At 48.1% G+C, this 15061-nt stretch overlaps 1 protein-coding gene across 1 annotated transcript in view; it reads left to right on the forward strand.

Annotated features, from left to right (window-relative positions):
• Positions 1-1006: 1006 nt before the first annotated feature.
• Positions 1007-15061, forward strand: part of hsdl2 (hydroxysteroid dehydrogenase like 2) — a 106628-nt gene continuing 92573 nt past the window's right edge. Inside the window, 4 exon segments of the mRNA XM_038805599.1 lie at positions 1007-1101; positions 2934-3003; positions 3005-3041; positions 3044-3100. Of these exon segments, the coding sequence (XP_038661527.1) occupies positions 1007-1101; positions 2934-3003; positions 3005-3041; positions 3044-3100 (259 nt within the window).

The following is a 15061-nucleotide window of genomic DNA, read 5'->3' on the forward strand; positions in this document are numbered from 1 at the left end:
CAGGGTGGAGGTGTGAGGATAGGGTGGAGGTATGGGCTTAGGTAGGGTGCTCTTTCCAAGGGCTGGTGCAGACTTGATGGGCTGAATGGCCTCCTTCTGCACTGTAAATTCTATGGTTCTATCCCCTATTTATGCATACTCAAAGACATTCACTAACCATCGCTTGTCTCGCTGAACCTCAACCAAGTTGATTGACATTAACAAAGCAGAGCAAGGTAGTTGATAGAACAGTGACATCCCACTCATCTGTTAAACAGCAGTGGACGAGCGACTGAAACTTGGGTCAGCCCCGCTTACGACAAACATCTGGCAGACAGTCAGAAGAATTCCGTGGCTACCCATCTGTGTGTTGGCAGTGGTAACCTTGTGGTGATCTGAGAGCTGACTGACCCACTCCGTGTTCACTGCCCCTCTCTGACAGCAAAGGGGACACTTCGATGTATCAAAAACCGGCCTGCTTGATCTACCCAATGCATTTGAAATTTTAAAGAGCTGTTTAAAAACTCTGCTGTTATGTGGGCACTTAGAGGATCAATTTTCAACGTTGTGCTCTCGCCTCTGGACACTGGACTTAGTGTGGCCCAGAATTAGAACATAGAACATAGAACAGTACAGCACAGAACAGGCCCTTCGGCCCTCAATGTTGTGCCGAGCCATGATCACCCTACTCAAACCCCCGTATCCACCCTATACCCGTAACCCAACAACCCCCCCCCCAACCCCAACCTTACTTTTATTAGGACACTACGGGCAATTTAGCATGGCCAATCCACCTAACCCGCACATCTTTGGACTGTGGGAGGAAACCGGAGCACCCGGAGGAAACCCACGCACACAGGGGGAGGACGTGCAGACTCCACACAGACAGTGACCCAGCCGGGAACGCACCTGGGACCCTGGAGCTGTGAAGCATTTATGCTAACCACCATGCTACCCTGCTGCCCCCATTCTGGGATGAAAGTGCATTTAAGGTGAAGCGAGCTGAATACTTGAGGAAGAATAGGTCATGCTGACAGGATCAGCTGAGGATGGAAGGGAGGAGGCTCCTGTGGTGCATAAAACACCAGCACGACCACGGGCCGAATGGCCTCTTCCTGTGCTGTAAGTTCTGTGTCATCTTTTGGCAAATGCATAGTTCAAAAAGCAAGTAAATGTAACCATGGGAGTAACTTGGAATTCAGACAGAACAACTTCATAGCAAAGGATGGTAGATACAAAATAACACACACACACACAAGATAATTGAAGAAAATGACCTTGATAGGTTCATAGGAACATTGGACCTGGGAGCACGAGGAGGCCATTGAGCCCTTTGAGCCTCTCCGCCATTCAATAAAACTATCACTGATCTAGTCATGGTCTCAACTCCACTTTGCCATCGGCCCACCATAATCCTCCACTCCCTTGTCTATCAACGATTTGTCGAACTTGGCCTTGAATAAATACCGAGCTCCAGACTATGCTGCTCTCTGGGGGAGGGAAATCCACGGACTAACCCTGAGAGAAAAAAAAAAATCCTCGTCTCCATCTTAAAAGGGAGACCTCTTATTCTTAATCTGTGTTTACTGATTCTAGTCCCCCCCCCCCCCCCCCCCCCCCCCCGCCTCCCCCCCACACACACACACACACAATTGGAAACATCATTCTGGTACCCATCCTATCAAATCCCCTCAAGATTTTATATGTTTCCTGGGTGGCACAGTGGTTAGCACTGCTGCATCACGTCGCTGAGGACCCGGGTTCGATCTCGGTCCCGGGTCACTGTCCGTGTGGAGTTTGCACATTCTCCCCGTGTCTGCGTGGGTCTCGCCCCCACAACCCAAAGATGTGCAGGCTAGGTGGATTGGCCATGCTAAATAGCCCCTTAATTGGAAGCAAATTGGATACTCTAAATTAAAAAAAAAGATTTTATATGTTTCAATAAAATCACCCCTCAATCTGATAAACTCCAGTCTGCATCGACCCAAACGGTCCTCTTTTTAGAGATACGCCTCATCCAAGGAACGAGTCATGTGAACCTTCTCTGAACCACTAACTCAGTTATATATTTTTCCAAATAAGGAGACCAACTTCAGTTGTGGTCTTGCCAAGGCCCTGTGCAGCTGTAGCAAAATCTTCCCTTGCAATAAAGGCCAACATTCCATTCGCCTTCCTAATCACTTGCTGTGCCTGCTTACAAACATTTTTAAAAATTCATGTACCAGGACACCCGGATCCCTCTGTACTACCGAGTTCTGCAATCCCTCCCCATTTAAATAGTATACTGCTCTTCTATTATTATTACAGGTTTTAATGTGTTTCTAATGTGGGCAGAGGAGGTGGTCTTGAGATGGACTTATCTTCACAAGCTGCCTGCGTTCCCAGGTTCCATTCTGAGGCTGGCCCTGGTGACCAGATCTCAGCTGCACTGGCGATCGTGGGACATAATTGCCCTTGTCGCTCCCATGGCTTGTGTCTGCAAGGTGGACAGTTGGGGTGGGGAGGGCGGTACAGTAGCACAGTGGTTAGCACAGTTTCACTTCGGCAGGGTCCCAGGGTTTCGATTCCCGGCTTGGGTCACTGTCCTGTGTGGAGAATGCACGTTCTCCCCGTGTCTGCGTGGGTTTCCTTCCGGGTGCTCCGGTTTCCTCCCCACAAGCCCGAAGACGTGCTTGTTAGGTGAATTGGACATTCTGAATTCTCCCTCCCTGAACTCGAATGGGTGCTGGAGTGTGGCGACTAGGGGCTTTTCACAGTAACTTCATTGCAGTGTTAATGTAATCCTATTGAAGATTATTATTATTAATTATAATTGTAAATGGTGCGCTGTTCCCATCAAACTTTGCTGAAACAAAAAGAGGTGTATTATCAAATAAAGAGTGAAATGTCTTTTGTTTAGTTTCAAGACCTCCACAAAAGTTCTAATAAATTTCTCCTCCCCTATCCCATTTCAGGAAACTAGCAGGGCGTACCCTCTTTATCACAGGTGCCAGTCGTGGCATTGGCAAAGCGATCGCCTTGAAGGGCAGCCAAAGATGGTGCTAACGTTGTGATTGCCGCAAAAAACCGCACAAGCACACCCCCAAGTTACCAGGCACGATATACACCGCGGCAGAGGAGAGTAAGTATTTTGGTTACTTTGGGTTTCATCATGGGGAATAGGATGCAGAAGCAAGGAGATCGTTCTGGAACTGCATAAAGTGTGTCAAGCTTTCCATGAATGAGGGCGGCACGGTGGCACAGTGGTGAGCGCTGGGACTGCGGGGCTGAGGACCCGGGTTCGAATCCCGGCCCTGGGTCACTGTCCGTGTGGAGTTTGCACATTCTCCCCGTGTCTGCTTGGGTTTCGCCCCCACAACCCAAAGATGGGCAGGGTAGGTGGATTGGCCATGCTAAATTGCCCCTTAATTGGGGAAAAAAAAAAATTGGCTACTCTAAATTTATATTTAAAAAAGCTTTCCATGAACACTGGGCACCTCAAAGCTCTTTGCAGCCAACGAACGACTTCATGATGTGTGGTCACTGTTGTAAGTTTGACAATGCGGCAGCTAAGTTGTGCGCACTAAGCTTCCACAAACCACAATATGATCACGATCAGCTTATCGGTATTTGCGATGTTGTTTGAGGGATGACTATTGGCCAGGACACCAGGAATAATTCCCCAGCTCTCCTATGAAATAACGCCACGGGATCTTTTATGGAGAGGACGGCAGGAGCCTCGGTTTAACATTTCTCCCGAATTGTGCGACCTCTGACAGTGCAGCGTTCTGTCAGCACTGCGCTGGAATGTGAGCTCGTACTCCAGCCTTGGAATGGTGGAATGGGACTTGAACCCGGAACCTTCTGACTCAGGACAAGGTGCTACGTCTTTAGCTGGAGTGCTGTAGACCATTCTGGGCATCACACTTCAGGAATGCTTATCAAGGTCTTTGAAAAGGTTCAGAGGAGGTTTACCAGATTGTTACTGGGGACGAGGGACTTCACTTTTGAGGAGAATTATTTTTGCAAAGGATCTGTTAATTCTGATTGAAAACACTGCGGCAAACAAAATAGCTGGACGGACACCTTAAGAACCTTAAATGGTTGCCTGCTTCAGTGATGATGTAGTTTTTTAAAAAATTTATTTTTTAAGTATAAATTTAGAGTACCCAATTCATTTTTTCCAATTAAGGGGCAATTTAGCGTGGCCAATCCACCTAGATTGCACATCTTTGGGTTGTGGGGGTGAGGATATGAAAACTCCATATGGACAGTGACCCAAGGCCGGGATAGAACCTGGGACTTCGGCGCCGTGAGGCAGCAGTGCTAACCACTGCGCCACCCTGCCGCCTCCACTGATGATGTATTTTTACAGCTCTGCACTTTAGAGAAGACGGTGGTAATGTTACTGGACTAGTAATCCAGAGGCCCAGGCTAGCGCTCTGGTGAGTTCAAATCCCATCATGGCACCTGGTGGAATTTAAAATCAATTAATCAATCTCTTTTTTTTCTTTTTTTTAATATAATTTAGAGTACCCAATTATTTTTTCCAATTAAGGGGCAATTTAGCGTGGCCAATCCACCTATCCTGCAAATCTTTTTGGGTTGTGGGGGCGAAACCCACCGCAGACACAGGGGGAATGTGCAAACTCCACATGGACAGTGACCCAGAGGCCGGGATCGAACCTGGGACCGCTCGGCGCTGTAGGCAACCATGCTACCACTGTGCCACCGTGCTGCCCAATTAATTAATCTCGAATGTAAAGTGAGTCTCCGTAATGGCGAGTGTGGTTCTGTCATGGTCCATTAACTCAATGATGCATAAGGGACTTTTAAAAAGAGGAGATTTATTAACTAAACATCAAACTCTTGTTAACACAGCCTCTGTCCCTAGGTCACCAGTGAATGCGCCAAGCTCCACCCCTGTGACAGCCCACGTAACCACGTCATCACTAGTAGACCCATTCTACATCCCATTTAGTTTGGGCCCCTGGCGGTGTGAGATGCAACAGTGTACGTGTATACTATGGTAAACGAAGTAGTTGCAACAGAAACAGTGAATGTACAGAAGCTTTCCACAGTCTGTGCAAACAGTGATAAACCAGTTTGGCTCTTGCAGTTGGTGCACAGCCTGTTGTGTGACCATTGTGTGAACTCCTCCCCCTTCTTTCAGGTACAGACTTGATGGGCCGAATGGCCTCCTTCTGTGCTGTAAATTCTATGATTCTATGAAACTGCAAAAGTAAAACAGACAAAGGGCAGCACGGTGGCCTAGTGGTTAGCACAACCGCCTCACGGCGCTGAGGTCCCAGGTTCGATCCCGGCTCTGGGTCACTGTCCGTGTGGAGTTTGCACGTTCTCCCCGTGTCTGCGTGGGTTTCGCCCCCACAACCCCAAAATGTGCAGAGTAGGTGGATTGGCCACGCTAAATTGCCCCTTAATTCGGAAAAAATAATTGGCTAATCTAAATTTATAAAAAAAAGTACAACAGACACAATGACTTTGCTCAGTCTAGACAGTTTGAGACTGACAAAGTCCCCGATACTGCGTGTTGAGCCTGCTCAGAGCGGCTGAAACGTGTGTTGACACCAGGTGCAGGTGGGACTGACCTATCGGCATTATGCATTGTGTTGGGCATGCAAGCACATCGTTCGTGCAGTGTGAAGGTCTTTGGACCTTGCTACGCAGTATCCCAACTGTGTTGGGGTTGAGGGAGGGCGCGTGGGGCCTGAGGTCCCTGGAAAAGTGGTTGAACTGAGTAATCAGCTGGTTGATGGTTGGCTTCGGCTATTGACAACAGGTGACTGTGATTGCATATACACTGCCTCCATTGGAGGCTGAAGGGCCCTGTCCATTGACCACTGCTAACTGGTCGTAGCCTTGTGCAGTCTGCATATGGACCCTTGGGCCCCGTGCTAGAGGACATTCGAGAGTGGGCATGTTTGTCAAGTGCGCATTGGGTATAAGTTCTGGTTACAATATGGTTTAAAAAAAAAAAAAATTTAGAGTACCCAATTATTTTTTCCAATTTTTAGGGGCAATTTAACGTGGCCAATCCACCTAACCTGCACATCCTTTGGGTTGTGGGGGCGAAACCCACGCAGACATGGGGGAGAATGTGCAAACTCCTCACAGACAGTGACCCAGGGCCGGGATTCGAACCCAGGTCCTCAGCGCCGTAGGCAGCAATGCTAACCACTGTGCCACCGTGCTGCCCCAACAACATGGCCTTGATGGTCGGGATATGTCCTGGTGCGTCATAAGAAGAGCCGTTGAGCTGACAAGGACAGATTACGCAGGCTTTGAAGTGCGACATAGGAATCAGTTTTCTCCCGCTAACACTTTTCCAGAAGATGCTTGGCAGAACGTACAGCTCTCTGCGAGCCCATTAGAGTGCGCATATAAAGGGCTGCTTAGGGGCATCATGTGGCGCAGTGGTTTGCACTGGGACTGGACGGCGCTGAGGACCTGGGTTCAAATCCCGGCCCTGGGTCACTGTCCGTGTGGAGTTTGCACATTCTCCCCATGTCTGTGTGGGTTTCACCCCACAACCCAAAGATGTGCAGGGTAGGTGGGCTGGCCATAGCTAAATTGCCCCTTAATTGGGAAAAAAAATAATTGTACCTCGGATAGCACTACATCCCTTGAATCTGTCCCAAATTCCACCCTGGTATCTCACGAAGACAAGTGGGTCAATGTTGCAAAGTCCCTGTGCCACACTGTCAACCCTCACACCATCTAGTTCTGCGAGGTCCGTTAAATCAACAACTTGCACAAGAGACTTTCAACAAACGTGAGATCTGTTAACATGTAAACTCTCATTAACACTCTGCCTGAGGTCCTGGGCATTCCTGCCATGCTCCTCCTCCGTGATGCCCCATGTGACCATATCATCACTTAGTCATGTGATGTCCCGGTGTACAGTGACCATGAAAACTCCCATTGATGGGGCACCGTGGAGTACCGTGGGGCAGCACGGTAGCATGGTGGTTAGCATAAATGCTTCACAGCTCCAGGGTCCCAGGTTCGATTCCCGGCTGGGTCACTGTCTGTGTGGAGTCTGCACGTCCTCCCCGTGTGTGCGTGGGTTTCCTCTGGTGCTCCGGTTTCCTCCCACAGTCCAAAGATGTGCGGGTTAGGTGGATTGGCCATGCTAAATTGCCCGTAGTGTCCTAAAAAGTAAGGTTGGGGGGGGGGTTTGTTGGGTTACGGAGTAGGGTGGATACGTGGGTTTGAGTAGGGTGATCATGGCTCGGCACAACATCGAGGGCCGAAGGGCCTGTTCTGTGCTGTACTGTTGTATGTCTATGTTCTATGGTTGTAAAAAAACCATCTGGTTCACTGATGCCCTGTGGGGAAGGAAATCTGCCGTCCTTACCTGGTCTGGCCTACATGTCATCCCAGACACCACAGCAATAAATTTAGAGTACCCAATTATTATTTTTCCAATTGAAGGGTAATTTAGCGTGGCCAATCCACCTACTCTGCGCATCTTTGGGTTGTGGGGGTGAAGCCCACGCAGACACTGGGAGAATGTGCAAACTCCACATGAACAGTGACGTAGGGCTGGGATTCGAACCTGGGGTCCTCAGCGCTGTAGTCTCAGTGCTAACCACTGCGCCACGTGCCGCCGCAATGTGGTTGACATATAACTGCCCCTGAAATGGCCTCGCATGTCACTCAGTTTCAATGTATTTTTAAATTTAAAGTGCCCATTTCCTCTTTTCCAATTAAGGGGCAATTTAGGCCCTTCCCCGAGCACGTACCCTGCCAGCTGCCCACGATCCCTGGGGCTGAATTAGGGTCAGCACGGTAAAGCATTGTGGATAGCACATCGCTTCACAGCTCCAGGGTCCCAGGTTCGATTCCGGCTTGGGTCACTGTCTGTGCGGAGTCTGCACATCCTCCCCGTGTGTGCGTGGGTTTCCTCCGGTGCTCCGGTTTCCTCCCACAGTCCAAAGATGTGCAGGGTTAGGTGATTGGCCATGCTAAATTGCCTTTAGTGTCCAAAATTGCCCTTAGTGTTGTGTGGGGTTACTGGGTAATGGGGATAGGGTGGAGGTGTTAACCTTGGGTAGGGTGCTCTTTCCAGGAGCCGGTGCAGACTCGATGAGCCGAATGGCCTCCTTCTGTACTGTAAATTCTATGAAATTTCTATGAATTACTCCACGAGCGAGACGAAACCTTGAACGAAAAGATGTTTGCATGTGCAGCCAGTTACTGAGAATGGTGTATCATCGGTGATACCGACAGAGCGCACCCCCCCCCCCCCCCCCCCCCCCCAAGTCACACAGTGATATAAAACACACACATTCACGTGCCTGAATGAATTGATAACTAAACTCAACTGTTGCAGGCATAATTACACCTCCAGAACATGGCATAGGAACAAAATGTGCCTACGTCTGATAAGAGTCCAAGGTCTTCATGTCTTGTGGGCCTCTTGGGCACATTCCATGAAACAAGAAAGTGAGTTGAATTGAATGTTACCCATCACCGTGCATTTATCTCAATAACACAGCCTCACTGCCCGCACTCACTGCATGACCCATTTGACGTTCCCAGCATTTTTCGCTGTCTGTGTTGATGCTTCAAAAGACAGTCAGGAGGTTCAAACGCAGATTTTGTTTCTCCATTCCGTACACACATTTAGGGGGAAGCTAGATTTTGTGTGAGAGCGAAAGGAATGGAAGAATGTGATCGCAGGGTGAATTAAAGTAAGGTGGGGGGAGCTTGTATAGAGTACAAACATCAACATGGACCATTTCAGCCCAACACCAATTTCTTTACTGTTCTACATAATGGGGGGTTTTTTTTTTCACATTTTGCAAATTTTCCCAGGATGTGGGTGTCGCTTGCAACAGGAGCATTTATTATCCATTCCTCATCATCCTGGAGGAGGTGATGCCTTGAACCACTGCAGGCCATGTGGTAAAGGTTCCCTCGCAGAGCTGTAGGTAGGAGCGTTGCAGAATTCTAGAGCCAGCAACGGAAATCATAGAAATGTAGAAACAAATAGGAGCAGGAGGAGGCCATTCGGCCCTTCCAAGCCCACTCCGCCATTCATTATGATCATGGCTGATCATCCAGCTCAGTAGCCTAATCCCGCTTTCCCCCCATATCTGAAACCATATAATGTTTTGGACTCAACTATTTTCTGTGGTAATGAATTCCACAGGCCGAACACTCTCTGGATGAAGAATTTTCTCCTCCTCTTTGTCCTAAATGGTCTACCCCTTATCCTCAGACTGTGAACCCTGGTTCTGGGCGCACCCACCACCGGGAACAAAAGGAATGGCAAAGTCAAGATCTGTGAGAGTTTTAAAAAAAAATTTAGAGTACCCAATTAATTTTTTCCAATTAAGGGGCAATTTAGCGTGGCCAATCCACCTGACCTGCACATCTTTGGGTTGTGGGGGTGAAACCCACGCAGACACGGGAGAATGTGCAAACTCCACACGGACAGTGACCCAGGGCCGGGATTCGAACCTGGGACCTCAGCACCGTGAGGCAGCAGGGCTAACCCACTGCGCCACCGTGCTGCCCCTTTGAGAGATTTTGAGGGAAACTTGGAGTTGTTGGTGTCCCAGACCCATGCTGTTTTTGTCGTTCTAGGCCATAGATGCCAAAGCCATATGGGGTGCAGTACGCGACACCTCAGCGTCTGCACCAACTTCATTTCTTTCACTGCCATAGCAAACCATGCACTCTTCCACCAGCAGCATTTTTCTGATGGTTATTTGCTTTAGAGTTGTCACTTGGTCTTCCAGCTGAAGCAGCTGCGTTAAAAAAGAATTGCAGAATCTTGGTTTAGCATTGACATGCCTCCCATGATGCTTGTGTGCTGTAGCTTTTGTGCTGATTATGGAAGTGTTGCGCTAACGATTGCACACACAAACACGAAACGGTACAAAGAGGCTTTATTACCGTGAGATGTTATTCCTCAACTGCAGCGGTAAAATGGTCGCTCAGGAGATCTCATGGATATTATACTGCTCCCTGTGGGCGGAGCTAGCCGGCAGGGGTTTACCGACAAACCTGTAATAGCAGGTACTATTGTACATCCCCTAATAGAGGGACACACGTATATACAATGGTGGATTACCACAGCAAGTTTTCTTCACACAAAGTGCACAAGGCTGCTGCATCGATGGATAGTATATGTGTGGCTTCTACATCTCCTATTTGTTACTGACAAATGATCTACCAGTTCCAGGTATGATTGGTGAACGTAATCTGTCCCTTGGACACCTGGTTGTAACCATTACAAGAAGCCTGGGTGCAGGCTCCTTCTCTTGTGGTTTGAGGGGGGCAGTGATTTGGAATGGGCAGATTTGACTTGACATGTTTTGGGTTTCACCAGCGGCGGAGCGGGTGATTGCACATCGGGATGTGTACGTAGCCGTACACGTGGGGAAAATGTAACCTCTGGTTTGCCCTGTGATTTCTAATCCTGGCCAATGAGGTGGCGTCGCCGGTAGAATTAACCTCGATCCTCCACTGAAGAAGGGAAAAATTGCTAAGGACTCTTCACTCCTCATCGCCATCGAGGTGGTTCCTTTTTTGGAAGGGTGGAAGCTGTGGGCAAGGATGGATAGTGGCTGCCCTCTACCCTTCAATCCTGCCACCCTTCACCCCCCCCTCCCCCCCCCCCCCCCACCACAACCCCTCCGTCGAATAACATCAGCATTCACTGTGTGGGGTTGCAAAATCGAGGACCTACAGGCACTGGAGTGAGGAACGGGAGGAGTGACAGTGAAATAATCGTTAGCCCATGATGAATGACTGGCCCCTCAGGAGAGAAAGTGGTATGTTGCAGAAACGGCGGAGGCTTGAGAGGAGAGAGTTTGGAGTGCAGAGTTACAGTTGCGTGGGTGTCTTTTTGAAGAGGATTGGGGTAAACAATGTTGCTGCTATCAGCTGGTTTGCAACAAAACAAAAATGTGGGTGAAAGGTTTGCCAATTTTGGTCTGGACTCGAGGATAACTTTATTGCAATGTTTCACATACGATTGCAAATTCCTCTCAAAGTGGTTCTGCTAAACTGGTTCACCCGGTCGACCTTGGCATTCTGATCCTGCTCGTGTTGACTACATTGTGTGAAGGAGGCTAGTCAGCAGCTGTATGATCACCGAGGGAAGGACTTTTTTTAAATATTTGCTTGAAGACTGATGTGCATTCCGTTCATTTTCCTGCAGATTTGTAATGGTGGAGGCTTTGGGGGGGGAGGACCTTGGTAAGAAGTTAAAGTTGCAAAGAATGTTTCACTCGATCCAATTGAGACATTTATTACCACACTCGTTTGTGAGGAATTTGGTCTGAATCTCAACAAAAGCACCATCAAAATAAGTACGAATTCGGCACACCGCCAATGGTAGTCAGGATATGTGTAATCTCATTCGTTGCAATTGGAATTTTAGAATCTTAAAAGTACGATGATGTGTAGCAAAAGTTTATTTTTGCCAAATTTCTTTTTGTTTTCCTCCCTCACCCCCTTCTTTATTATAATAATAATCTTTATTGTCACAAGTAGACTTACTTTAACACTGCAATGAAGTTACCGTGGAAACCCCATAGCGCTACACCTCCGGCGCCTGTTCGGGTACACGGAGGGAGAATTCAGAATGCCCAAGCCACCGAACAGCACGTCTTTCGGGACTTGTGGGAGGAAACCGGAGCGCCCGGAGGAAAACCCACGCAGACACAGGGAAGTTGTCAGTTCTGCGGGGATGTGACCACCGTGGCTAGTGAAGTGTAAAGATCGGATATTGAATCTTTGACTGGCTGTTTAATTGTGAGGTGTGGGTTCAACTGCCCCTTCAAGCGCATTCAGTCCTGTGGCAAGGTCGGCAAACTACTCGAAATGAGAGAGCCCTGACCACTGCGCTGACCAAGACAGATCCAGGAAAAAAATGGGAAGGCCCAAATTCCCAAAAGTGGGTGCTAACATAAATAAGTACAAGAAGGGATTTGGGAGAAGGTTTGGCACTCCGGAAATGTTTCGCGGGAACGAGGGAGCTTGCTGCCAAGGCAATACCTTTTAACAAGAAGTTAGATAGAAAAGAGGGTGGCATGTGGCACAGTGGTTAGCACTGGGACTGCGGCGCCGAGGTCCCAGGTTTGAATCCCGGCCCTGGGTCGCTGTCCGTGTGAGTTTTTTCATTCTCCCCGTGTCTGCGTGGGTTTCACCCCCACAATCCAAAGATGGTTAGGGGCTGGTTTAGCTTACTCAGCTAAATTGCTGGCTTTTAAAGCAGACCAAGCAGGCCAGCAGCACGGTTCGATTCCCGTACCAGCCTCCCCGGACAGGCGGCGGAATGTGGCGACTAGGGGCTTTTCACAGTAACTTCATTGACGCCTACTCGTGACAATAAGCAATTTTCATTTCATTTCATTTTTCATGTGCAGGGTAGGTGATTGGCCACGCTAAATTGTCCCTTAATTGGTCGAAAAAAATAATTGGGTACTCTAAATTTAAAAAAAAGTTAGATAGAAAAGAATCATAGAATCCCTACAACAGAGGAGGCCATTCAACCCATCAAGTCCATACTGGCCTCTGGAAAGTGCACCCTACGTAAGCCCACACCTCCACCCTAGCCCCACCTGACCTTTTTTTTGATGTGGAGTTGCTGGCGTTGGAGTAAGAAGTCTTGCAACACCAGGTTAAAGTCCAACAGGTTTGTTTCAAACACTAGCTTTCAGAGCGCAGCTCCTTCCTCAGGTGAGGAAGGAGCCTGAGGAAGGAGCAGTGCTCTGAAAGCTCGTGTTTGAAACAAACCTGTTGGACTTTAACCTGGTGTTGAACCTTTTTCTGGACACTGAGAGCAATTTAGCATGGCCAATCCACCTAACCTGCTTATCTTTGGATTGTGGGAGGAAACCGGAGCTGTGGGAGGAAACCCACGCACACACACTGGGGACAGTGCAAACCCCACACAGTTACCCAAGGCTGGAATTGAACCCGGGTCCCTGGAGCTGTGAGGCAGCAGTGCTAACCACCGTGCCGTGTGATAAAGAAATAAAAGGACATTCTGAGAAGTTTGGGGAGAGGCGCAAATGTGTGCGTGTGTGTGAGTGTGCGTGTGCATTGACCTGTGGTGAGAATTGACCTGTTGGCTAAAATCCTGCTTCTCTGCTATAATTAGTTGTAATTCTATCCTTACCTGATATCAGTCACATTCACTTTTAAATATCGCCCTCTAATTCTTGGGTCTTGTTCGCCCATTCACACCTGACCTGGGTAAATTGTACCCAAGGACAGCATGTGCACACCTTCTTGACAAATATCACCTTGATAACCCAACAGCTTGCTTTGGAGCCTTTAGACAACCACTTTCTATATTCGTCAGGCGCATGGGTGAGGGGCAGAATTCTATTTAGTCGTGACAGTGTAATACAAAACAGCCTGGGAATGCATTCAACCTTTTATTCTTGCCCTTTCATCTGCACCACAATTCCTTTATTTTCACTCCAATAAGCTGCTGCTATGTTGCTCACGATGAGTTGCTTCGAAGGAGATTTCAGGCATTTTGCCATCCAGTTTTGCTGATATCTGTAAATCTTTCAATATTGAAGCTATGAATAGCCGTGATTAATCAGAAAGACTGTATCACCGTTGTCATTTTTTAACTCTCCTGTTGAGAATGCCTATTTTCTAAAGCAGAACTGAGAGACCGAGACAGACAGATTTGCATTTTGATAGCGCCTTTTCCAGAAAGGAAATTTTCTGATGTGTAGTCACTGCTGTCGTGTAGGAAGCACAGCAGTTAGCATTAGCTCCCACAATCGGTGACGTGATAATCATGAAATGAAATGAAAATCGCCTATTGTCACAAGTAGGCTTCAAATGAAGTTACTGTGAAAAGCCCCTAGTCGCCACATTCCGGCGTCTGTTCGGGGAGGCTGGTACGGGAATTGAGCCCGTGCTGCTGGCCTGCCTGGGTCTGCTTTAAAAATCCAGCTATTTAGCCCTGTGCTAAACCAGCCCACTTGCTTTTGATCAATATTGGCCAGGCCACTGGGGCAGATCTCCTCTGCTTGTCTTTCAACCCAATGACTATGGAATCTTTCATGGTCACCTGGGAAGGCGATGGGGCGTCAATCTTTTAAATTTGTTTATGGGATATGGGCGTCGCTGGCTGGGTTGGGCTGGTGGCATTTATTGCTCTTGAGAAGGTGGTGATGATTGACTTCTTGAACCGCAGTCCATGTGGTGTAGATATACCCACCGTGCTGTTAGAGAGGAAGATCCAGGTTTTAAAAAATTCCAATTAAGGGGCAATTTAGCATGGCTAATCCACCTACCCTGCACATCTTTGGGTTGTGGGGTGAGACCCATACAGACACGGGAGAATGTGCAAACTCCGCACGGACAGTGACCCAGAACCGGGCTTGAACCTGGGTCCTCGGTACCGTGCTGCCCAAGAAAATTACTCTGTTTTGCCTTTTTAATGTTGCCCTCCCTTGTTAGACGTGATTCAAAGTGAAGGATGTCAGTACAGAGAATGGACGATTGCCCATGTATTGTTCCCAATGGCAGCCTGATCTACTCCCAGTCTTCCTGTATCCTGATCAGACATTTCCTGCCCATCCCTTACAGTTTGGCTAGTTTTCCTTTAAAAAATTTTTTTTTATTGTGCTTAAGTCTAACCCCCCAACTCTTAATAGTGCTGGAGTTGGAGGGGTATCCACGGCCTCAAAACATTTGTTTCAAGTGAAACAGCATCCCGGAGACCAGGAGATCTGCGTCAGTTTATTGTAATCTGAAACATTGGCAAGGGCATTTCTGAAATGATGTAGGGGCAAGTCTTTTCTTCTTGCCTATAATTGGTGCGTTGGACTCTCAAGTCCATCAAAGAAGTATAGCTTCCGGTTTGTCCAGTGCTGTGAAAATGCCATGAACTGGGATACTCCAGATTTGTCCGTTAAAACCACAAACCATGAAGATGCAAAACAGATTATCACATGAAAACAAGGGCAACACTGTTTGGCTCACTGGCTTTGCTGAACACCTTGCAGCCATTTTGCCTGCATTTTTTCACAACTACAGTAGTACTACCAGTGTGTCTCTTCTGGTGCGTTTAAAGCAGCATGTTTTTGATGTT

This window comes from Scyliorhinus canicula, chromosome 8 (assembly GCF_902713615.1).
Source record: "Scyliorhinus canicula chromosome 8, sScyCan1.1, whole genome shotgun sequence".
NCBI lineage: Eukaryota > Metazoa > Chordata > Chondrichthyes > Carcharhiniformes > Scyliorhinidae > Scyliorhinus > Scyliorhinus canicula.